The following is a 26,125-nucleotide window of genomic DNA, read 5'->3' on the forward strand; positions in this document are numbered from 1 at the left end:
TAAATGACACATCATTTCATAATAATTTGTCTCAACAAACTGAAAACACTGAAGTCTTTCTTTTATGTTGATTCTTACACCATTGTTGCCCATGAGATGCAATAAGAGTCAGACCTAAAGTTGTATAAAAAGGAATTATGTGAAGGGAGCAAGTACATAGCAGACCCGAACGGTAGTGTTCATAGCAGCAAAGGGAGAGGAAGCCAGCGAAGGTATGCATCTGGCAAAAGTGTCTGAGAGGAACTTCAAAGTCTCTGATGAGCGAGAGAAATATGGAATGCAAACGTGTCTGTCCGCTTGCTGGGTGGGAGTTACTGCCGGAGCGAATGCCAAGCCTCCAGAGAGTCTAATGAGTTATTGCAACCATTGCTGCGAGGGAAGCCACACCAGGAAGGAGGCTTACACTTTACTCAGGATGCAAGTTAGACATTGTGTTGTCCGTTCACCAAACACAATGGCATAGACTCGAGAGGGACACCACAAGTCTGACATGCTGTGGAAATCCTTCTGAAATCTGCAAAGCCTAAAAGCACCGAATGGAACTCAGAAAGGGGAAAGCGATTGAATGCATGGGTCCCCAGAAGCATTGAGAGGTTAACCCGCAGGTGCCCAGGGTGACAATGTCCGCAGCCTGACCCTTCATGTGTGCTGTAGAGTAAGCATGAGGTCCAAGTACCACCACCTGCATCGTGACGCTGGCTCCGGAGCCAGGGGACTGATGGGGTAGATCCCCTGCTCACCCCTCGCCCCTAACATGAGTGTCAGTGGCTAGGAGCACATCACCTGTGTGCTACTGGAGCCATAACCTATTATGACTAACAGTAAAATAGGCGAGGCCCCCATAGGTTTCAGTTATCCTGCCCCACAAGTAGACCCACTTCTAATTGTATGCTGAAAGAGCATTCTAGGATGGGGCAGGAAGGGAGGCTAACCACCGCAGCACTGTCAGGACAGGGCAGAAGAGAGTCACAGAGAATTCTGCAGAGGCTCCACTGGAGATGCACAGTGCTTACACCCGGGTGCGAGTGTTCGGAAAACCAAAATGGTGACCATACCTGTTAAAGGCTAGGTCTGCCCTACGTGGAGCACTGTGACCCATAAAGTGAGAGCACTGCCACGGTTAGAACAATTGAGACTGAGCCGTTTCCGCAGATGCCATTCGAGATTTGGATAGAGGAAAGGGGGAGGGTTTGGGGAACAGCAAGAAGAGGAAGACAGGAGCAAAGAGGTGTAAGTGGAATATAGGGAATAGCTGGTGGAGAGATGGAAACAATGAGACATAGAGAGAGGGGGGAGTTTTAAGAAACAGGAGGAGATGGAGAGGCTCATTCAGAGATAGTTGTTGAGAAATCAATGGAATAGAGAAACAGAGATTCCAGGGCTGCAGAGAGAGAATCTGTGGTCAGGGCCAGGCACGCTATACCAATGGCGGTGCAGTGTCAAGGAGAACTGTCAGGCATTAGTGAAGAACATGGTGTCAGGCTGATACCCAGGTCCCTTACACATGAGCCTTCATTGGGGTGCAAGAACTGGCTGCTTGGCTACATGGCCAGGACCCATGGCAGGGAGCTGGTCCGTTGCCTAGCAACAAAGCTTGCAGTGCTTCCACCACAACCTCACCATTGGGAGCAGGTGTTGGGCTTTTGACATCCCTGTGCCCAACCACTCCACTTTAAGTGGAACTTCGGAGTGGCCTAAACGCTACCAAAACAGTGGTCATACGAGGGGTCCTCCAGTCTCGAAGGACATCAATGAGAGCAAGAAGAACCCAGAACTGAAGAATCTAACTTGTTTAAAGAGGCTCTGAGTGACACCAGGGAGCGACTTGGAGGGAGTATTTGTTAAAGATGTTTTCTTTTCTTTCCACCTACCAACAACCATTCTAAACCAAGTGTTCTATTTCCCACCTTTGTACATAATCCCTAATACAACTGTGCTGAACTGTACCAAAGTGTTACATCCTTTGTGGAGTCCACTTGACTTCCTGAAACCAATTCAAAAGCCTGCTGTAACCCTTTGGTGAATAGAAAAGAGACTGGGCCTCATTACGCGGTTGGAGGTAGCCATGCCCTTAACAAGGGCATGGCTACCCCCAAACTCGGGTCTGGCACTGGGTCCCGCGAAAGGGGAATAACCGGGCCATTCTGACCTTTGCCGACCCGGTAATTCCCCTTGCGCGGGACCCGGAACTGGGACGTCCCCATTCCCATTTGAGCCCCCAGAGGGCTCAATGGGAATGGGGAGCATGGTAGCAGTGGTACCGTTGCTACCATCCTGTACTGCTCGCAGGTGCCGCTCTGCACGTCTGATCTAAACAGGCGTGCAGAGCAGCACCCGCAGCAGAACTCGTAATGTGGCAGAATGGTAACAACGGCGCTGGTAGCGCTACCGGTGCCGTTGTTGCCTTACCGTCACAGTCGTAATGAGGCCCACTGCGTATAAGTACGCTGTAAGTGAGAAAGACATTCTGGATAATAATAAAACACCACATTCTGGAAACTGAAGTGGCAGTCCCAAAGAAGTACTTGAAACATTTTAAACGCCAGCACTCAAGGAAGGAGTTATGGGATTTTGCATAAATTGTTGCCAGCCTTGGAGTTCAGGCCACAGCATGAGTAAACAACCAAGGCACGGGCTGATCCCTCAAGTAGTAGACACAAAGAAGGAAGAAACGTTTCAACACCCCTGATGACAACTCTGGCACAAGAAGAAGACACACACGGAGCTTCTGAAAGCTAAAGCCACCAAGAAAACGCAAACTTAAGTAGAGAGGCAGGACGAGTTCAGAGATTTACAAGTCTAATTACAACTCTATTTCACAACCTGGAGTAATATGGTGTGGTAAGGTGTGTTAGGATGAGATGTGGGGGGTGGCGTGTGGATGCAAAGGCTCATGCGTGGATGTGGTGGCTGTAGAGAGTGATGTCATATGTGGTTGTGAAGGGTGATACATGACTGTGGAAATTAAATAGGTGTGGAGGGTGATATATGGCTGTGACGGGTAATGTGTTGATGCAGTGGCTGTAATGCGTTATTTGTGCCTGAGGGGTGAAGTAGTTGTGCAGGGTGATGTGTGGCTGCAAAGTGTGACGTGAGGCACGATTGAGATGGTTGATCTGTTAATGGCAAAGGTGTTTTCTATAGTGTCACAGTTTCTATTAGTGTGGCCTCATAGTTCTCCATCAATGTCTAAAGGTGTATTTGCTACATAGTTCCGGTGCCGGATCTGTCAGGGTATGGTATCTTGATGCACGGTGCCTTGGGTGTGGATTGTCAGTATGTGGTTGGATTAATGCTCAGAACTGGCATTGCAAGCTTGTTGCCTCAGCTAAATGGTGTTGAGGTAGGCTGTGAAGTCAACAGTGCCTTGAGTAATCAGTGAAGTGTTGGCTGCTGCTGCTCCTCGATTCAATTCCGGGTGCCCTCCCGTGTGCAGGGCACGCCCCATTTAGTAGAGTCTAGTGTCGGTGTGAGGGTGGAGTAGTTACAAGGAATGATGTGCGTTTGTGGGATGCGTGACGCCAGAGATGATGCAGCACTCGGGCAAAGCATGGTGGCTAGTGTGGTCCCTAACACATGTGTACGAGATGGGCATGTTGAGGTTTCAATGCACTGTGTTGCAGGGGTGTTGCTAGGTCTGGAAAAGATCCGGGGCTATGGTAACTTTGGGACTGTCGGGATTGGGTGCTAGCTAGCCTTTTTGGTGGGAACCCCTGAGCTTCTATCCGGAGCTACAACCAAAAGACCAGGGGCTATAGACCCCTCAGCCATCCCCTAGCAACGCCTGTTGTATTTATGTGCTATGGAAGTGTGATTGTAGAGAGGGCCCTGTGTGGAACATGAGTGTCAATGCATTGGACTGTGTACGTTATAAGAGTGTAAATGAACAGGCAAGTGTGTGTGTTATGAAAGTGCTGTATGTGTGTGGTGAAGGAATGCACCTACACAGCCTCGGTGCGTAACTGCACCCCTCTGCGTGTTTCACTGCAGCACTCTGCGTGTGCCATAGGAATATTACTAGCCCTGGGGGATGGGACATGTCACCTTGTGGCCACTTCAAATCAAGTGCCTGTACATATTGCTGACAGCGTTAGAGAAGAAATCTCCCGCTGTATTTTTTGGCGGCTGTGAAAGGCTGCTGCCTACAGGATAGTACAGCTGGCATTTGAAGATGAGCCGCCATTGGAGGGGCCATAGCTCTCGGCCAAGCGTGTGGTGAGCCCGTTCTGGTCTGGAACAGGGTGACAGCCGTGCGTCTATTCGCTACCATTCAAATCTTGGACCATTTAGACATGGGATAGTTGCCAGCCCAAAATGGCGAAAGTAATGTGGGGCCTCTCCTAACTTCTCCCTATCTTGCCATGAGCTTCACGCCAGCTCAGTCTGTACTGGGTTGCCTTGCGGGAATGTCCAGGAGAGAGTCGAGTAAGTATCCTCCTATTCACGCCCTAGAAGAGGTCAAATGGGCAGGGAAGCTGAATGGAACTATGGGCACTCACAAATAAAGGCGCTCTTTGATTCATGGCTTATCTGCAAGCCAAGTCCTAGCCCAAGCAGTCTAGGTTCTTAAGGCCTGTTAGGATATTATATCTTGGTGTGCGAGGCTGTTTCACTAATGGGTTGTGACTAAGCTCTTTGTGAGTTATCAACACCCTTCTCCACCTGGGCGACAAATAGCTTCCTGTTAAATGCAGACAGCAGTGCGCTCTTGGCAGGCACAGGTTTATTGGGCAGTTTTGACTGAGGGATGGGGCTCGTACTATATTCTGTTTCACATGAAGAATGCAAGGGGTTCTCACTTCCTTGGCAATGTTTGTAGTGAGAAGGACCCACTGTTTGGCGGAGAGGCAGTTGTTATGGAGTGAGTTGGGATTCAATACCTAAGCCATTTTATGAGGGTTTTACACTTAGCAGAGTACAGCAGGACCCTTATGGCCACATTAAGGCGAGAAGGAGCTCAAGAACATTCATTACCACCCCCAGCCAGTTCCCCTCACTCAAACTGCCCCATTCCCCAAAACATATCCATTCTAATTGACGACTCCTCCCCTGCTAGGCTGTGAAGGGACGAATGTGTGTGTGGGGGCAGGGGGAGATTTAAGTGAGTTGGATTCAGAGGTGATGTGAGGCTGCAGGGTTCTGGGGGTTTACTGTTGCTATCAGCTAGGCGGTGGAGGGTGATTTGTTTATAAGAATGTGTTTTGAGTGAGGAGAGTCATCTGGCTGCGGTTCAGTGATACTGTGTGAATCTCTGGGTGATCTGGAGATGATGTCCATGTTGGGGTAAGTGTGTATGTAGGCATCGTGTGTGATGTGGCAGTAGACACTGTGTAGATGTATTATATGATATAGGTGGTGCTGTGGAGGGTGTATGGAAGGTAGCACGGATGCTGACTTGGATACTGACAGTGATGCTGAATTTGAAATTGACGTGTGTGTTGGATTGGATACTGGTATGTTTGTTAGCACGGAAGGTTGTGTGGATACTGGAATGGGTGGTGGTGCGCTTGGCAGAGATGTGGACACTCTGCTTGGCAGAGGTTTTGTGAGATGCAGTTGGAAGTGAGGTATTGTGTGGTGATAGAGGCAATTTGGCGGGCATGGCAGAGGGGAGAGACAGTGGGAAAATGATGGCAGGGCGTAAACAGACAGATTACGGAAAGTCTAGGAAGGAGTGAGTGGAATCCCATTGTTTTTTTCCAGTACCTGCTGATTGTGCACCAAGATCCATGGTGGCTGAGTACCCTTTCATATCTGCTGTGTATGAATACCATGTTTTTCTTTTTAGCTTTTTCGTGGGAAGGCCTCCATGGAACACTCTCCTATGACAAAGCCTTGAGAGGGTGAGGTGCTGTCCACATGTAACAAGTGCTGCCTGAAATGAAGTGCTGAGCATTACCTTTAGGTAGCAAGGTCAATGATCAAGCCTCCGCTAGGTGTGAGGGGACACAAGTTGGCAGTAGCTGGCAATTGACCAAAAGAGTGGATCCATTGCAATTTAATCTATGCCAGGGAAAGCAGGTGGTGCCTGTTCCCATCGCCCTAGCAACAGCTGCTGAAAAGGGCCACGTAGAAGTGCGGTACACATGCCTGTCTGATCACCGAAAGGGCAAAACTGGTTTGGTCAAATACGCTGGCATTCATGAAACCTTCTGAGTGGTAAGAGCTTAGCCAGAGTAACGAGGCCATTGCCCAGGATCCTGACCTTCCAGCCTGCTCACTGATCCCCAGCATTCCAGAGGATTGGGCACGAAGCGTGCAGTGTGGCGGGAATGGTCATGAAAAGGCACATGAGCTGTTGGGGCCACACAGTGGAATGGCGGGTTGGTTTTCAATGCCTGGGCAAAGAAAGGATCTTGTTGGGGTTAGGGTAAGAGCAGCAAGGCACTGTGACTTAACTGCAGACCGGTGTGAGTGATGATCCCCTGCCTCCACACTCCTGTTAGAACACCAGGCCTGCTGCAGAAGCATTACTGAAGCTGACGCGCAGAGATTGAAGCTAGGACTTTTGAGGTGGGATTCGAACCCTGCACCTTTAAGGATTGAAGACTTTACCTAACAACGAATGAATACTAATTGGACATATGCGAATGGAATTTATGCCCTGATTTGAAAAAGGCTCTTGAGGGGCCGAAACACGTGTCGGTTCTTGTGTGAAAGCAACAAATCTGCTGCAGAAGCAGGTTCCTATGAAAAGTCACATATAGGGGGATTCCCTGGCCAGTTCTCTTAACCTTCTTGCCTTAAGAGCTATTCTCATGCTGGTAGATTTGAAATTTGTTTCTGATAGACCAGGAAGGAGCCCGGATGACAAAGGCATCATTGGAGAAGCTCATAGTCATATTGGACCTTTGAAATCCGGGCTGTTAACAACTAAAGTTTGATTTCAAAGCAACATACTACAAGTCAGTATGTTTCTCCCACCCCCCACAAGCAAGAAGGTGCACAGACTGCAATGGCGTACTGTACACAAGACGCATCTTAGGCGTAAGACCATTGCGTCTTTGAAACAACCATCACCTCCACAGGAGTGGGCACAGCCCAATCGCCAAGCTGGAAATGTGGGGTTTGGCTGACGTGCCCCTCCAGTTCCCACCTGCTTCACTCTCCCACTCCACAGAGACACGGCTGCCGCCTTGCTTCCTTCATCCCACGTCCACAGCGTGCCGCCATGGAAGCAGCGTCTTGTTCTCATTTGAGGAAGCCCCATTCGTCTATTTAGATGGCAGCCACGTTCGTCTTCCTCATCTATTTTTGAAATGGGTTGGTTCATCTGAGAACCCCCTGACTGAAATGTTTTCACCAATGTAAGTCAATGCTGGTGGCATTAATAAACTGAAGAGCGTGCTATCCCTGGGGTTGATGGTTCTGCATGTCTCTCCTTTAGGGCCCGCACTACACTCATGCCATTAACCTGGGCTGGCAGGCAACCACTGACTTGGATGGCCCGCCCTGAAGGGCATTAATATCTGAACACTGCAGCAGCACAACGTCTTTGCGTTATCTATTTGAAGAGGGTTAGTTCATGTTTTCATGTCACCATAATTTATTATATCATTTTTCTGTGCGTCATCTAGGCTTACTGAACCCACTCTAGCTCCGTGGATCATGTGCTCATTTTGAGGGTTTACCCCTCAGGAAATGGCTTCCATGTTGGATAACCTCCCACGGATTGAGAACTGTATCCTAGCTTGACTCGTGGAGCTATGGTCTCCCTCCCCGCTCCTAGTCCCCTTTGTGGTGAAGGAAGTGTGCAGTAACTTGAGGAAACCCTATTATTCCATATGTGGCCTTCTTGTTCAGACTGGGTAGTCCGTCTTCTTGACTGAATGGGAAATTAAATCAGTGAGGGTGTCAGGCCTCTTGTCGCTTGGTCCTTCATTAAGGAAAGCCCCAGGTGAAGAAAATGCTGAGAAAGCGTCTGTCTAAAGTCATGTGCAAAGTGACTGGCTGAAAAGCGGTGGACGGAGGTTTACTGACCCTTTGATGCAATAAAGTGTTGGTTGCTGGGAAGTTTGTGTAATGTGGAGACGAAAGCTTTCATCATTTTTTCAAGCGCAAATGACAGTGTTGTTCACATCAACCTTTAAGGAACGTGTGCACCAAGCGCAAACTGCGCTACGCCAGTTCCTTGACCTGAAACCGTGTGATCTTCCAGCTTTTGCCTTGGCACCTCTACATGGAACCCTGCTAAAGCAGTCGCGAGTATTCAGTGCATGCAGCCTTTTTCATAGGGGTGGCCGCACTTGAAGTCTTGGGGTGGCACACCAAAACAATCATACATAAATGAATGGGCCGGTGGGGGGGGCGGCTGTGCTTTTATAAGGGTGGCCGTGGCCCCCCTTGGCCACCCCTTGGAGGCGCCCCTGGCAGCCTAGTTCCCAAAAGTGTGCCTGGCCGTGCTTCCACCTACCTACTGAAATGACTCCCTTTCAATGGACCCCAAAAGAGACTCACTCTTTAAATACATGCAGGGGTTGGTCATGCCACAGGAAAGACAGGGGCTCTCGCCACCTGACCTTTCAGGCCAAGGACAGCTTCCAAAATTCATGGGCTGAAATCAAACGGCTTTAAGACAAGAGAACACGTGCCTGTCTTGCAATCAGGGACAGCGTCAGGGCCTTTTAACTTTTTCAGTTCAAATGGGACCCAAACCTCAGACAGGGGTCGGGGGGCAACAGCTTCCTCCATTTTGGCACTTTTATGGCACAGTAACATCGTCTTTAAAGGAGGCCATTAAATGTGCTCAGTGTGCAAGTTCCTGGCGGCCATTACTTTCTGGCGCCTTCAGGCGGTCACCTCGGCCTCTCCTAGTATCCCGCAATGCCCTTATCACCTTGTTGCCTTTTTACTCATGTTTGGTCTTCATAATCGCTCTTTATCAACAAGGTGCTAAATAGCTTTTCAGTGGGCATTTAGTGTTTCAGCTCCCCAGTTCCCCCATGGATACCTGTCCCATCACATTCAGCAGCTTATAACACCTCACCACTCTCCTCTTTGTCTCTCTTATAGTGGAAGAACTCCGGTGTGCTTCAGACTGTCCCAACTGTGAAACATAATGTTGAAATGGGCTCATATGAGCCCTGACACATGTTCAGCTGGCGCTGCTTGCAATTTCTCAGTGTGACCCTGCTAACAACCTATTCCACCGGTAATCCCCCTCCCCACCACCTGTAGCGCTCCGTAGTAGTCTTATGAAGTTATGGTCAAAAACTCACCCTCAGTTATATGTGCCTATACTTCCTTACAGCTTCCCCAGCTCTAGAACCAGCCCGTTCGTGGCTTAGGGGACTAAGGAGAAGGGCTTTGCCCTCTATTTCTTGGGCATGGTTTCAACATGCCCCGGCTCGCCATGACAGTGGAAAGCTCACAAGCCTGACCACTGCTAAGCCAAAGACGGTCTGCTTGCCATTAAGCACTTTTCCCAGAATCATAAGTCTAGGACCTGGTCAAGTATAAAATCCTTGTGGTAACCATGACATGATATGCAGGCGGGATTCATAATCGGGATCTGGGTCGGGAGTAATGCCGTTGTCGAGGAAATCTTGGCTATGAGGGTGATTCTTCCTCGCTTCTTGCTAGGGAGGTGTACCAAATTAATCAGCCTGCCCTAATGGAGTAGTTAACAGACATTGTCTTTCAGATAACCCCCTCCCCAACCCCCCCGTTTCTTTTCACAGACTGAGGTCTGGTGACACCCTGACAGGGCCACACTATGCCACCTTTTGGAAAAGGCCAGGTTCCTTAAGACCATTACAGTGGTGCTAGCATAACATAACATACAAGCTCAATGGGGAAAGTAAATTCCAGACATACTACATGGAACGGCTAATACCTCTTCTCCAGCTTTCTCTCCTCTCTCCATAGCGCCCCATAGAATACAATTGAGTCTCACAATAAATTCCTTCCAACTGAACATACAGTTCCTCCACCTTTTCCTTCTCATGCCTTCCTTAGCATCTTATATATCCTCTGCCCTCCTCCCAATTCTCTACCCCTTTGCTCCTCCCTACCAGCACTGCATGTTTACATTTATTCCTGGCCTCTCTGACAGGCAAAGCGCTTCAAAGTCATAGCCTAGGGCCGGAGGCACTATACGCATGCAAGATAACCTTGACCGGCTCCGTGGAGCGAGTGGAATGTGTGGTTCATGAGACCACCTGGCTGAAACTCAGCTATGGAGAAAACAAATAAACGTGTGCTATATCCTCTCAAGGCCACTACTCGGGGCCACGTGCTCCAACTGTATGAGGGAAAGGCCCCCAGTCCAAAGTGTCCTGGCTTCCGCACAGGACGTCCTCTTTGTCATCACGCCCAAGAGGCCGGTGAATTGATAGTCACGGGACAAGTGCGCTGGAAAAGTACACAGAGTCTTGGAGCATAACACGAGGAAGAGGTGTTAAAGTGACAGAGGCCCACATTAATCACCAGCGGGTGAGCCTGGGACAGGGGCCCTGGGAACACCGGCGGTGAAAGGCGCCATTAATCACCTCTAAGTGCCTGCCGCTGGCAGCCTGTAGAGTTCGACTGGGAGAACAAAGGCCATTAATGTGCTGTCACTGGCTTCCCAGTACCGTATGCAACTGTATATAAGTGCTGCAAAGGAACTCCTGACGACGGTTCTCAATGGAAGGCTACGTTTAGGGCCCACACGTCCGTATGCAATGAATACACTCCGATACAATGTTTGAAAGTGGAGGTACACTGCCCAGGTCGTATTTTACGACCTGAGAATAGAAATGTTGAGATGCTAGCACCCGCCATGCTGAAATATTTTCAGGCATTAAAAACCAGCCCCATTCATAATATTTTTTCTTCCATGCAGTATCTTAACAAACTCTCCTGTATTTATTTAATTTATTCATTTGATTGGACATTTCTAAGGCACTTTATACAACAGAATTGTGTTTCAAAGCGCCACAAGGCTAAATGGGAAGGGAACAGGGGAAATAATCATAGTTGCAAAAAAATAAAATAAAAAGAACATGAATATATATATACAATTGTTGTCCTACTAGGCCTTGTGGATTGAAGAGAAGTGCAGGGGAAGGAGATGGAAGGGGGTAGCAGGGGAGTGGACAAGTGCTGGAGGAGGGCCCGGCAGGGAAGTGCTAAGGGGAGCCAGGAGGAGAGCCTCAGGTTAAGTGCTAGTACGGGCCACTATCAAGGGTCGCATATGGAGCTATCAGCCAGGGGCCCGCAGAGCAGTGCAGTGGGCGGAGGGGTGCTAGTATTGACTGGGAGGAAGGGTCTGAGATCCTGTGAGGATCATGAGGATCAGGCCACCAGTCTCCGCAGCAGTGGGGCGATTAGCAGGGAAGGGAAAGAGGTAGAGAAGAGCAAAGTTTTGAGCAGTTTCCAGTACTTAAGGAGGTCCGGCTCAAGTCTGAGAGGGGCAGGAAGGCTGTTGCGAAGGGAGGCACCCACCGAGGACAGAGATCTACCCTCAATCTCTGCTTGGAGAAGAGTTTGACAGTCAGAGAATTGGAATTAGAGGAGCATAGGGCTCTAGCAGGGGAGTATTAAGGGATGGAAAGTTGGAGATAGCATGGTCCTTGAAGGCCTTGTGGATGATGCAGAGGGTCTTGATTTTGATCCTTGCAACCAGTGGAGAGATTTTAGGGCTGGAGAGATACAGTCCCTGGGCTTGATGCCAAGGATAAGTCTTGCAGCCCTATTCTGGATTAGCTGGAAGGGGCGAAGTGAGGAGAGAGGGAGATTGAGAAAGAGTCTGTTGCAGTAGTACAGCCTGGCGAGGACCTGGGCTCTGGACACATTGAGCTTCTGGGGGAAGGTGAGAAAAGAAAGAAGGCCTCTGAGGAGGTGGAACTGGAAGTGGGACTTTTTGGTAAGGTCCATGATGTGAGGGGTGAAGTAGAGAACAGAGTCGAAGATGACTCAGAGGTTTTGGCCTCACAAGAAGGTGGGGGTAGAGAGCCCACAGAGGGTGGCCAGTGGGTAGGAGGAAAAGATGGTGCTGGTGTCCTGATGAGGAGGATCTCCGTCTTACTGGCATTGAGACAGAGAACATTCGCTGCACGCCATGTTTGAATGGAGGACAGATATTCTGGGATGAGAGAGGAGGAAGAGTGGGAGGAAGAGGGAAGTTTGTAGGCAAGCTGTGTGTCGTCGGCATAGCATTGCAAATGAGGAGAAAAGAAGGAGATCAAGTGAGCAAGGGGGCGAGATATATATTGAAGAGCCATGGCGATAGGATAGAGTCTTGGGGGATGCCACAGGTAGAGAGGTTGGTGGTGGAGGAGAGATGGCCCAATTGCAGCTGGGAAGGGCGGTTAGTGAGGAAAGAGGTCAGCCAATCCAGTGCCCAGTCAGTGATGCCGATGGTGTCACAGAGTCATTTTATGAGGATGGAATGGTTGTCCGTTTCAAGGGCAGAGAAAAGATCAAGGAGAATAAGAACAGCAGGAGAGTTGGAGTCAAGATTTGCAAGCATCGTTTCACAGATGTTCAGGAGAGAAGTTTCTGTGCCTCGGGATGCCCGGAATCCAGATTGATGATCAATAAGGCAACCAACAAGATCAGTGTGGAGGGTCAGATGGGGGGACCAACTTTTCCAAGAGTTTGCCCAGGAAGGGGGTAGTGGAGATAAGGGGATAATTAGCCAGGCAGGAGGGGTCAGCAGACAATCCTTTAAAGAGAGGTGTGCACAAGGGAGTGCTTGAGGGATAGAGGGAAAGAGCCAGAGGCGAATGAGTGGTTACAGAAGTCAGCAATAAATTGAAGTCAGAAATCCTCTGGGCAGAAAAGATATTTTTTTGTTTTTTTTGTTTCTTTTGCATTCCTATATTTTTTATTAGAATAGTGAGTGCCCAAGTAAATGTACCCTGGAAAATCCAGGCTCTTAGCACTACAGGAGCCAATGGGCGAAAGGAAAAAGATTCCATGTATATTCACATTTGATTTAAAACTGTTACAAAAGATGATTGAGTGGAAGGGATATCCCAACTTGGCATTTGTAGAACAATGCTGATTCATCCACCCACTGTGATGACTGTGTTGAATCTTAGTGCGGCCTGAAGGCATAATAGGGTGGCAGTAGTGAGATTTCTTTAGAGTTTGCAAACTGTCCAAAGTGGCAAGAGCATGCCAGACATGGGCCATGAGCTTATTCTGGATGGGGTTGCAAGCTGAACTCCACTGTTGCTGCCCAATGACTCTGAAACACGTCCGCAGTTGCTTATGGTCTAATGCAGAAGGGATGTGGTATAGCAGTTCCGGCGTTTGCTCGCCAATATGTACTTATTCAGGAGATTACTTACTTTGGCCTAATATGTTTGAAAAGCTCTGTGTTCCACTTCAAAGAATAGTGTATAGTTTAATGCCAGCCTGGCTCATAGGTCTTAAGAGGTATCTCTGACAATGTGAAATAAAAACATGCGATCTGGACAACCATGAAAGAATTAGAATTCTGCTGTACCAAAGGATGCGGAATAGTTCAGAACGACCCACAGTAGTGAAGGCCATTGATCTTGTATGAGCTTTGGCAGTGTTATTGATCACCAGTCTCTGTGCTCAATTTGTATGAAAATAAGTGCCAGGGCCCAAATATTGTCCTACATAGGGGAGGGGCAGCTCCCTGTCTACTGTTGACACCACCCACTGTTGCTCCATAGAGTTTGATACGGGTGCTCCATATTCTGTCAAAATATTTTGTGTTAAAGCTCCCACTGGTTCATTGAGAGTGAAATCAGCTTATTAGTTGTGTCTTGAACATACATAAATGTGTGTCTCTTTAAAACACATCATTGTAAACATGTTGCTCTAATCCTATTGGTGTCAAGTGGCGCATGTTAACCATTTAACCACAGGAAAGAAGTGCTTTCCTCCTATGGTAAATTGATCGACAAATGTAGGCAAAATCATAACTGAACTGATGAGTTCAGTCCTGTCAAACACTGCAGCAAGATTGTCTCTATAGAGAACATAATCATATGTAAACTTAGAACAAGTGTACACCATAAGGCAAACTCTTATTGATTACAATTTCATGAAATCTTAATAAAGAGTGCGGAGATATAACTACCTTATCTTCTTAAAACAAAGGATCTCACAGCACAGATAGCCTCAGTAAAAAGGGGGTTAGCTGTAAAAGAGCATAAGATCATGGCACCTCGCATATATTATAAACAATTGTAATCACCCGAGTACTTCAAAATAATCAAAAAGTGTAATACCACTCTAAATCTACTGTAAACTCACCAAAAGTACTGACAGTGTGTTCATCCCAGTAAAGGTGTGGCAACCCTCTGCGGATGCCAAGAAGGTCAGCCATTTATTCCATTACAAATCACTGGTAAATAGTGATTGTGTCACATCATCAAGCGTGATGGATTCACAACATAACAGCGCACTTTGGAACGTCATGTCCATGACAAAAAAATAATATACAAACAGAATGGTGAAAAGTAGGTGGTCAGCATTGCGTTTACCCATTTAGACTGTAGAATATATGTATGGGGCAAACATTAATGCAGGGAATTCATTCCCTCGCCTCAATCAAAAGCGACACAACAGTTTACCTGATTTGTACTAGCTGTGCCCCTGACAAATATCACACCATTGTTATCCCTCACCCCTTAACAATAGGTAAGCCAGGAATCAGGCCAGTGTGTAGAAAGAATATATATTTATTAATAAATAGAAAACATCAATGTTGCACAAGAATTATCGCAAGGCACGCCACCCTACTCTGTGGCACAACATCTTTTCTTCCGACAAAACTTCAATACAAACAAGTTGAACACCATTCACTTTTGGCAACACAAATTCACAACATATCTAAGACACAACAACATGTACATTTTGCATTTTTACTTTGTATTCCCTGCTGCTAACATGTAAAGAGAAGCCCCAGTCGAAAAAACACTTCAAATGAGTGGGTCGCTCACAAGACTCCTAATGTAAAATATGATGCAGCATCTTGGACATGACAGAACAATTTTAATTTACCATATAACTTGTGTGTCATCTCACTTAAGCAAAATGTAGCGTTTTGCTATTGGGCAAAAGAATTGACAAGTGCAGCGCCATTCATCTCTGACATCCCTGCAGGCATTGTATTTCTAACAACGTTCTAACAACCACAAAAATTTAATAACATACTCTTCTCAGGCAATAATTAATCCCTTTTTCTTTTCCACTTTACATTGAAAACACACCCTTCAATTTTTAGTTCATCTCTCACTCTCAGTGGCGAGTTTGCTTTTAAATCATTTATTTCACCCGGAAGATGCTTTTCTGCCCAACACAAACCCAGAGGTTCAGTTATGATTTTAAACCCCCTCTGCTTTCATGTAGAGTTCATGTAGTGTTGCACAATTCGGAATTTCGTTTTTAACTGCACCCCTTCCTTTTAGGCGATTTTCAGGGTTGGCAAAATGGTAATAGGTGATCTCCAATTACTTTAATGACTATATCTTTATCAGCACTGGAAGAGGGATCCGAGATTTCGAATTTCCCCAAGCTCACACCTATGTCTTTTGACTATGTGGTTGTTAATTAACTTATCAATTAATAAGAAAACACGAAGGATCTACTCCTGGGTACCCACCCTCTAAATATCTATATTGGGGAAGGCATTTATTCAAATAGAACCTCACCAATACTTTATTCTGTTGGACAAGGTTACTCACTTAGAATTTTGCTGGATTTTGTGCTCAAGCAAAGTGATCAGGCCTTCTGGGTCATCTCATGAGAAGCATAGGATTCTGGTAGACTACCACTCCAGACACAGTTAGGATGGCCTCCAGCATCAATCCCTCTGTTTGCCTCTCCTGGTTCACTCCATGCATAATTTAGTCCACCTTTCTCCTTGTCTCATCAACATCCTTCTCTGTCTCCCTTGCAATTTTTGGTCCCCTTTTGATTGTGTGTCTACTTTGAAAAACTCCCAATCACACCTAAAATCTCTAAATTAGGATGCGCCAGCTGATTTGCTAACTATTCTGAATGGATATTTATTGTTGTTCCTCCTTCACAAGGTCTAGCCCCATCCATCTGATTGGTGTATTCAGTTACCAGGCTCCATTTCTAGGAGTTATGGCTCCATCCATTTGAAATGGCCTTTCCGAACAACTTCAGATATGATGTTTTTCCTCCTGCACAAGGTCTAGCCCCATTCCTATGATTGGTTTATTTAGTTACTAGGATCTATTTCTGGGAGTTATGGTTCCATCCATTTGAAATGGCCTTTCTGAACAACTTCAGATATGATGTTAAAATCTTCAACATGACACTTTTTTCAAATTACAGATAAGTGTCCCAAACTATACGTTTCTGAATCAGTCTGATCATGCCGGTCACAATGCACTGTGTTGAATGTCGGCACATGGTTGCCAGTGTGAGTGGCAGATTTTTGTGATGTATTCAAACAGGATAAAAATGAGTGTCATGAAATTTTGTAGAGCGGTATCTGTTTCAATAAGAGACCATATTCCGAAATCTCCTATCCACTATTTATTCTAGGAACCTGTAATCACATTTAGTTAGCAACTCTGCTTTCCAAGGTCGAATTGTGAGTAAATCTCAATATTCCCTTCCTCCTCCTCACCTGAGCCGTCAATCAATGAAGAAAACAGAGAATCTTGTTGGGGTACCCTTACGTTCTTCTTCTTCTTGGTGGTTCTTCTCTCCTTGTAGAGATATGGTCTGCTACGGAAGGAAGCCAATATGCCAAATCAGCAGGTGTCCGGGCCCAGGGCCTCTTTCCAGAGCAGCCGGTAAGCGTAAAAAGCCACAAGGCAAAAAAAAAACTGGAAGATGGAGTGTGCCTAGTAGATAATATCAGGCTTAAATGTCCGGTGTCCAACAGGAGAGGATTCCAAAAGAGCCACGGAGGAGCAGACACAGAGAGGCAGTGGATATAAGCAAGGAGGGGATCTCAGATCAAGAGCAAGGAAAGGCAAGAAACCAATGTAGGAAATGAACAGCACTTCCACCGTAATGGAAAGGGATTGGGATGCCCAATAGAGCCACAGGGAGAGAGAAAGCAGACAAGAGGGAGAGAGTCTGCATGCAAGGCGCTGGGAATTCAGAAAGAGGGTAAACAAGCTTGAGTTGCAAAACTTACAGCGTATGACCCAAAAGGAACGGGTTGGAATGGGTTGCAACACAGCGAGTTCCAGCAGAGGAGAGGATAATAAGCCAGTGGTGGCGGCCATGTTGGAAATTAATAGACAGTTAAACAACATTCAGGAGAGAACATGGTGGCAAATTAATGGCGGCAGAGCTTCCACTTGCTCCAAAGCTGCCATGAAGGAGGTGCTGTGACAGGGAAGTCCTGTCAACAGACCGGGCACTCCATGAGCTTTTCAGGAATATTTGAACCATGTCTGTAGCTGTTGCAGTCCCCAGGTTAATAGACAAAATATGATTTCCCATATAATACTAAGGTAATCTCTAATTATTATTAGTTAAACAAAACAGCACATTTAATTTCTCAGAACCTAGATGTAGTGGGGGCCATCTGGTTTTCTGTTGACTTGTCCTGCAATAAATCACATAATATTATTTCTCCCAGGTTTAATTGATATGATATCATAAGTCATTTATAACACACCTGTAGACAAGTGTTTCTAGGCGTGACAGGACAAGGAAGGGAAGACAGAAGGAAGACAAAACAACAATCTTGCTATGTCTTGTGTCATTCAGATCATGCAAGTGTGGAGGGGAGAAGTGCCAGGAGGGGAGGGAGAGGGTAGAGTGCAAAGGAACTCTTAAGTGCTGCCAGCGAAGGTGGCTCATAAGTGCAGAGAGTCAGCGGACTGTAGGTTTGTAGATACAGTCCCTAAGTGGTTGGGAGGTCTGGAGGCAGTACAAGGTCAACTGGTCTTGCAGGAGCCTGGTAGTGTAAGTTCAGTGGGTGGTCAGGTAACCAGAAGCACAGCAGACAGGGACATCAGCAAGGGAGATGGTGAGAGAAAGCGGAAGCAAAAAGGAAGGTTTTGAGTTGCTTCCGCAACCTTAGGTGGTCCTGATCAAGTTTGAGAGAGGTAGGCAGGCTGTTCCAGAGGGAGTCCCCAGACGAGGACAGAGATCTACATGTCACTCTCTGCCTGGAAAAGCATCTGACCCTCAGAGAGTTGGAGGTCAATGAGTAGAGGGCTCGAGAAGGAAGCTGCTTAGGAAGAGAACGTTGGTTGTAGTGTGGTCTCCGGCCCCAGAAAGCTTTGTGGACGATGCAGAACATCTTGAACTTGATCCTTGCAGCCGCAGGGAGCCAGTGGAGAGATTTCAAGGCTGGAGAGATACGATCCCTGGACATGAGGCCAAGGACAAGTCTTGCAGTCCTTGAAGTCCTGTTTTGGATAAGTTGCAAAGGGCGAAGAGTAGAGGCAGGCAGATTTAGAAAGAGGTTGTTGCAGTAACCCAGCCTAGAAAGGACCAGGGCTCCAGAGACAGTGAGCTTCTGGGGGAAAGTGAGAAAGGGAAGAATACCTTTGTTGAGGTAACCCAGCCCAGAAAGAACCAGGGCTCCAGAGACAGTGAGATTCTGGGGGAAAATGAGTAATGGAAGAATACCTCTGTTGAGGTGCAGCTGATCGTGTGACTTCTTGATGTTTGAAATGTGAGGAGAGAAGGAGAGGGTGGAGTCCAAGATGACACCAAGGTCATCTTCAACTCCACCAAGGTGAATTGACCATCTGTGTTCTTATCTTTGTGAACAGAGGGGATAACTCGGCCACCTGACTCTTGTGACATTCTCCTGTAACATGTCAATTGTTATCAGCCCCTGGACTTCACCACAAAACGTAATTGACTTTTCAGTATTTCTTCAGAGTTCAGATCCATTAGTTTGGTCTTTGTTTGCTCGGTGTTCATCAATTCACCCCAATAAAACTCTTCCTAGGCACAAGCTCCTTCCCCTTCCTGGCTCTGCTGATACTTCAAAGTGATTTCCAAATAGAGGGTGGAAGGCAGTGCTTGCCCTTTGCATCTGATGGGGGAAGGTCACTGTGCTTAGCACAGCTCTTAGCTCAATTCCTATGAACAGCAAGATAAATTATGCTTTTACATTCTGCATTTTTCTACATGAGACGTGCACCAATATCTTGGCATCCAAAATGTACAATTATCTCCTGCACCATGCCTTGTCTCTGCCATTCAACAGTTCCCTTTCCATATGTCTGCACCTTTGGACCCAACCTAGCCAGGGGCAGTTCACTGATATCCTGTGGCTGAATTTACCCCGAAAGCACAGAAACAGAGTAAAAAGTTACCTAAGTAACGTAGATCAGTAAATGTGTCAAAGACATTGCACCCATAATAGTTACAAAACGTCCTAGTCAGTAAACGTGTACATTCAGAGTGAGGTAAAACGTAGAACATGAACATGCAAGCAACCACATAGCACTTATTTTAGCACTTATCTTTGGGAAACATTTTACTTAACAGAAGACACAGTGTACTTAGTGTCAAAACATCATAACCTGTGCGTCACAAAACAGCAACAGCTGATTCTTATAACATGCCATGATAATGTTTGATGATGTTCTCAATAAACAGCTGCGTAAATGACACAATAATCATGGTAGGAGCATAGACCGTGTGGATTCCTTCCAAATGGCAAATACACAACGAAAAACATAACAGTTACCTTACTGTGCACAGTGGTCGAAGTGAGCGGGAGTGGTCGGGAGCTGCTCCTATACTTTTTAAAATTACCTTGTACAGCTCCTATACTTTTTTAAACAAAGAAACCGTTCCGGAATGGTTTTGTTTTAAAATAAAAGTGTAGGAAGAAGTTGAAACCTTCACTTTCAGTGTACTGCACTGAACGTTCCCTTAAACAGCAGGTGCAAGTGTTTGGGGGGGTGTATTGTGTGTGGCAGGGGTTGTGGCAATGGGGTTTGTGAGGAGCAGGGGCAGGTTAGCAGGCAACATAGCTCCACTACTTCTTTTCGTACACTTCGACCACTGACTGTGCAGCACTCAATTTATCTTTTCGCATGAATGACCTATCAGCACTGTGAAGCAGAAACTCTTACAGGTATGTATAGCTATTAAAAGATCACATGATGTACCACATATACTTGCAGTATTTATTCACACGCAAATCTGCATTATTTATATATTAATAGAGTAGGCCCTGATGATAGTCAAGCTCTCCGAAATGCATTGGCCACATATTCTGCCTCTGAATTGACCTTTTTTGTACGGAAGGCGTCAAGTGTAGTGATTTTGACTGAATCACCACAAATATATAATATGTACAGCAGCATTTAGTACTAAGGTGTAGCCAAACACTGCATGGCTCCCCCAGTTTTTGTGCTTGTCAAATTTGCCAGTGCTTGTGCAGGTAGGGTTTGTCTCGGGAGAATAGCTCAGCGGCAACGTGCTTCCCTTGGAAGCAAGACGACACGGAGTAACACGGGTTCGATCCCCGAGTGCGCACTTAGAAACCTCTAGGTATTAAGCGCGTTATAAATAACCTATCATATGTCATATATGGCACAATTAAAGATAACAGCACAAGAAGACAAGTGGTTAAGATTCATAGGGCCTCATTCCGAGTAGGGTGGTAAGGGATACCGGGCACCATTAAGGAGACCGGTGCCGGTAATCCCTTACCGCCCTACTACGAGGTCCCTTAGTGGGTCCCTCTTTAACGCCTGGTCTGACCAGGCGTTATGGACGGGAACCGTTAAGTGACTTCAGAGATAATAACGGTACCACAATTTGCGGTACCATTATTAGCGCCTTCCCCATTCCCATTGAGCCCTATAGGGGCTTAAATGGGAATGGGGAATGGCTTTTTCAATGGGGATTTACCGGTCCCGCAAAGTTCGGACTACACCGGTAAGTCCCCATTGAATGAGACTGCGCCATGACTACCTCCAGTCTCGGAATGAGGCCAATACAGTCCTCATTGGCTGATTTTAATTATACAGAGAAAGAAGCAATACACATTGAAAAACTGCTCTATAGCTTAATGATACCCAATATTGTAGAGGTTGTAACTTACCCAAAGTATTTGGTAGTCATTACAATGCAAAACAAAGCAACTTGAGTATTTACATCAAAGAAGCCCCAGACGCCAGTAGGCAGAGGCTTGCAGTCAGCCCTACTTTGGACATGCCAGTACAGCACTCTACATACAATTTATCAAGCTCATAGAAAATGCATATTATAAAAATAAAAGGTAAGCACATCTCTAAACATTGGCAAACAACATCACATGGGTTTCACTGCACCAGAGGTTTCATGGGTTTCAATGCGTCCAGAAAAGATGACCTGTAACTCAGCACAGGGCAACCAGATTGCATTTTCTGTATAAAGTGGCCCACTCGGGAGGATAGCTCAGGAGCAAAGTGCTTGCCTTGGAAGCAAGACGACATGGAGCAACACTGGTTCGATCCCAGGGTACGCGCTTATAAACCTCTGGGTATTAAGCGCGTTATAAATAACCATTCATATCATATCATATCACCCCTGACATCAATGAGGCACGACATTGACATCTCAAAATCACATTACAAAGTCAAAACAGGGAGCACACACAAACAATGCATTGTAAAATATAGTGTTAGATATAGGAGGCCCATTCCCATGAACACTGTGGTATCCACCAGGGACAACATTACAAACATTACATAGGTGTGCAGCAACCCCTGGGGGGAACACAGCTAGAATCAAAATCACAATGGGATATAATGCAAAAAAAAACAATGAGGGGCAGGAATACAGTAATAGTGTAATGCAAGGATAATGCACAAACAGGGTAGACAGGTATGCATTGCTTATCCTACTTCCCAATAGGAACAGAGTGGTGAACACAGATAGGCAAAACAAAATAGCCGTCCAGAAATGTAGGAGGTAATCCCATAGGAGCAAAAACACAATTGATTAAACACATTTGTATAGAATCACAGGGGGTGGTGAGGTATAGCAAGGAGAAAGAAGATGTGATATGATATGGCATTTATAACACGCCTATACACAAGCGTTTCAAGGCGCAATCCAAGACTAAAATCACAGTGGTATATAACCTGGGTGGAAAAACAGGTGCAGAGCAAAAGAATGGGGCAAAAGCTAGGAGTATGAGTCACCGTGCAAAGGGAACACATAGAAAGAGTGCACACAATATAGTTCATCATAGTTATAGATAATAAAGCATTGCACCACTTATTGAGAAATAGCACATGGGATGCATATCTTGCAAGCAATGGAACATTTTGAAGGGATAATCAGTAAGTCAAACAGGAGAGCAGCCCAGTCTGTAATGAGATGCTGTTGCAACGTTTTTTGGGGCAATGCACATGATGACACTGGCCGTTCTCTGGTAAGTCGGTGTGGTACGGGGCGATGCTTGAGGCCATGGACATGCCATGGGTAGTTCTGGGCCAATTGATGTGGCCTGGATAATCCTAGAGGCGATGGGCATGGCAAAGCATTGTTCATGGGGCGGTGTTGGGGCAATGAATGTGACATTGCCAGTTCCGGTTCTATGTGATGAAGTCGCCAGAAATAATCCCGCGGCTGAAAAAGCTGCCGTTCAAAATGCACTTTTGAAAGCCCTTTATATGCGGGGGAGGGGGCCACCCCATGCTCCCACTTACCATGAAGTTTTAGCCCAACCCACCCCCCACATACACATGCTTCCAAATGGGCATTTTAAACAGCAGCTTTTTCGGCCGCGGGATTATTGCGTGGGGTGTTTTACTGGAAGCGCCAGTTTTTAGGAAACGAGCAGGGCAAGAGGCAATGACGTGACCTCACCCACTGGGGTCAAAAGTATGTGACATGCGGTGGTTTTAGAGAAAGTGAATGATACAGGGCAAATTAGTGTTCAACGGGGTGTGGAATCGGGCAGTTATGTAAGACTAACCCAGCAATTCAGTGGGCAAAGGAGTGACATGGGAAACTCCCAGTGGCAATGGGATGTGGTAGTGGAAATTCCTTGGGCAAGTTGAGTGCCATGGGGTAATTCATAGGTCAAAAGGGTCCAACGTTTTGCAGTTCTCAGTGCAATGAGTTTGCCATGGGGCATTTCAGCGACAATGTGAAATTACAGCCAGCATCTATGGGGGCAATGATAGTGACACTGGGCAATTCATTTGGCAGTGGGGCACCCATTTGACATTTCTTGTGGCAATGAAATGTAAGCAGACATTTCTGGGGGCAACGAGCTATAACCATGAACACTTTCGGTGAAATCTATTGCTAGTTCGACAATGTGCCTAACTGGGTAACCTTGGCCTAGTATTGTTGAGGCTGGCAACACAATTGTCTGTGGAAATGTGATTTGTCCACATTGCCTCCAGATGATTGTGATGTGCCTGTTTAAAACATTTTAAGTCAATGTTGTCCTAGTAAATGCCATTATCAGACTAGCATGCATGATAATATCCTTTACTGGGGCAACACTGGCATTAATTTGTTTAGGCGGGCATCAGAACACTATCGAGCAAAGCAAATGACAGCATGAAAATACATGTGTTTTATTAAAGCAACGCTGGCATACACGGCTCTGTCGAAACTGTGATGATTTTGATAATATGTAGCCAACAGGACAGGTTTTTAAAAAGTTGGCCAATTTGTTAAATGGGCATGCCTATGTTTAAACTGACAGGCCTGCTGGCTATGTGAGCCTCTCCCACAGGGGGTCTGAGAGGGCCGCTTTCTCTGCCAGCCTGTGTGTATAAACAAGTGACAGCACTTCATTGTCGCAATATAGGAGCTGGAGCTGAGGTTTGTGACAGCAGGCCGCTTGGTTTAGGGGTATCCCCTACATGCAGCGTGGTCTCTACAGCATGTCTCTGGACTAGTGAAGTAGTGTTCCACTTCTTCTGGCCAAGCCTCAAGTAAACAGTGTTCTGCCTGCATGGCATGTAGTGTAATTCCTTTCAGATTGCAGTTTCTACCAGTACCAGATTAGAGTAAATCTACCACCACTGACAGATTTCCTGTGCAGATTCTGAAAATGGTGCCAAATACTATGTTTTGAATTTGCACCATTCTAGAAAAGATGTGAAAAGATGTAAGGTAATTGGTGTTCAAATTGAAATAACTCTCACTACTGAAAATGATGCAAATTGTCTGTGGTCAGCAGCTGGAACCCACATTGTCCAGCCTTTTCAATGGGTCACATACATATCTCACCTTGTTGGCATGTTTCTTCTACAGAATATGAAATTGTGGTTGCACAAGAAGTGGACAGCTACGGTGCCCACATCTCACATGAAATCGCCCACCACCAACGAATGAAGAGATCTGACCAGAGCCTCCCAAGCGACCAAGTTCACTTTCAAATCCATGGCCTTGGACAGGACTTTCACCTGGAGCTCAAGCGTTCTGATAGCCTCATAGCCCCTGGATTCATGATACAAACACTGGGAAAGAGTGGCACCAAGAACATACAGGTGTACCGGCAAGAGGAGTTCTGCTTTTACCAAGGATCCCTACGACAGCATGAGAACTCGTCGGTGGCCCTTTCTACATGCCAAGGACTGGTGAGTACAGACAACCAGGCCATACCTGTGATTGGATGAAGATGAAAAGAAGCTGTTTATTAGATAGGCAAAAGTGATGCCCCAAGCCAAGTGTGAAGGGAAGATTTAACTCATTCGACTATCAGAGCGCCAATGCCAGCGCTGGCCAATGGGCCTGATCTCGCCGGATCCGAGATCTGACATCAGATCTCTAGCCGGATCTCGGGTTCTGTCTTGCCTCTGCCCCGGCAAAGAACCCACACAAAGCCATGTGTGATTTTGTTTTCGTTGCACCCCCATCCAGGTGGCGGGCCGCACCGAAAAAACATTTCTCAGTGCCCCTTGGTTCAGAGCACTGAGGGACAGGGAGAAAAGTTTCACCGCCGAGCATATGAAAGAATTAGGCATCGCTGGGTCACAGACAATACAAGAATAGCAGGGGGCTCAGTTGCTGAGAGTGTTCATGTCAATTGAGCCCCCTGCTGTTCTTGTATTGTGTGTGGCCCAGCACGCTGCCCTTGCCTGATAGCAAATAAAGGGCCTATTTCCTCCAACTCACTTTCATGCAAAATTAAGTATCAGTACGATACTTAAGTTTGCATGACATGAGCTATAGGCATATTGTCTGTTATTTGCTGCAGGGGGAAGGGGGAAGAGGTCGGAGGGGGGCCTCCAGCCTTGTTTACAATAGGTGCAGGAATCCCATGAGCTATCTCAGCACAATTCCAGCCTGTGAGTTGCAGGTTAACCCTGACCTCTGCAGCCGGAGCATTAACTCCTTGGCTCCACTGCAGCAGTTTTACTGTGATTGATACCGTACCCCATTGTTGACGCTTACTCACAGGACCACACAAAATTGCCATCAAAGCACATGTCTCATATTTGGATATTTGGTATTCCAGGGAATATTGCACTATAGCTTGCTGGGTTTAAAAGGTGAACACCTTTTCTATTTTGCCAACATAGTTACTGAAAAGAAAGCAACATGAAAGAAATTGCACCATTTAAAAACTATTATTTTGAACATTTCCTTTGATCAGAGTTCAACTGCCAGCTTCACTCCCTCTGAGCTCCACCTCAGAACCCCGCCTGCACACTCCGCCCCCAGCCCAGCCCTTGTGTGATCCCCCTTCACATTTTTTCCAATTCCACCACTGGTCAATACATTGGCAATGCCAACAGTTTGGGCTTTTAGATGGGTATGGCAAAGTCACTTGCCAGGCACTGCCATAGTGATATTAACTGGCAGTTGGTGGTTGCAGGTGCAAACTGGTGTGAGTACCTGAGCATCTAATAGCAGTGCCTGGCAAATGCCTAATACCTATGCAGAAGCCAACACTATTGGTTTTGTCAATGTTTGTTTTTAATTAGACTTCAGTGACGGGCACGCATAGTGCTTATAAATTGAGTTGCTGAAGGCAGACCTGGTTAAGACAGTTGTATTACACCAGTAGCAGGTTTACAACTCCAATGAAGGGCCTGATTTACAACAGGTTTTTCTATGGAATTGCACCATTGTAAAACGTTTTTTTTTAAATAGGCCCTAGGTGATTAACTCTCAGAAGACTACTTTGAAGAAACACTGGAAGGCAGTTTGAGTGAAAAGTTTGATGGTATGGATTCATTAAAGTGAGCCTGAAATAATTTCCACTAAGAAGTGTTTTGGGAGGGGCAGG

The 26,125-nt window shown here is 46.4% G+C and overlaps 1 protein-coding gene across 1 annotated transcript in view; it reads left to right on the plus strand.

Annotated features, from left to right (window-relative positions):
* The window catches only part of ADAMTS16 (ADAM metallopeptidase with thrombospondin type 1 motif 16), a 631,464-nt gene that overhangs the window by 35,743 nt on the left and 569,596 nt on the right, over positions 1-26,125 (plus strand). Inside the window, exon 3 of the mRNA XM_069613712.1 lies at positions 24,145-24,470. Within this exon, the coding sequence (XP_069469813.1) occupies positions 24,145-24,470 (326 nt within the window). The remainder of the gene's footprint in view (positions 1-24,144; positions 24,471-26,125) is intronic.

The sequence above is a fragment of the Ambystoma mexicanum genome, chromosome 5p (genome assembly GCF_040938575.1).
Source record: "Ambystoma mexicanum isolate Mex_15411 chromosome 5p, UKY_AmexF1_1, whole genome shotgun sequence".
Classification (NCBI taxonomy): domain Eukaryota; kingdom Metazoa; phylum Chordata; class Amphibia; order Caudata; family Ambystomatidae; genus Ambystoma; species Ambystoma mexicanum.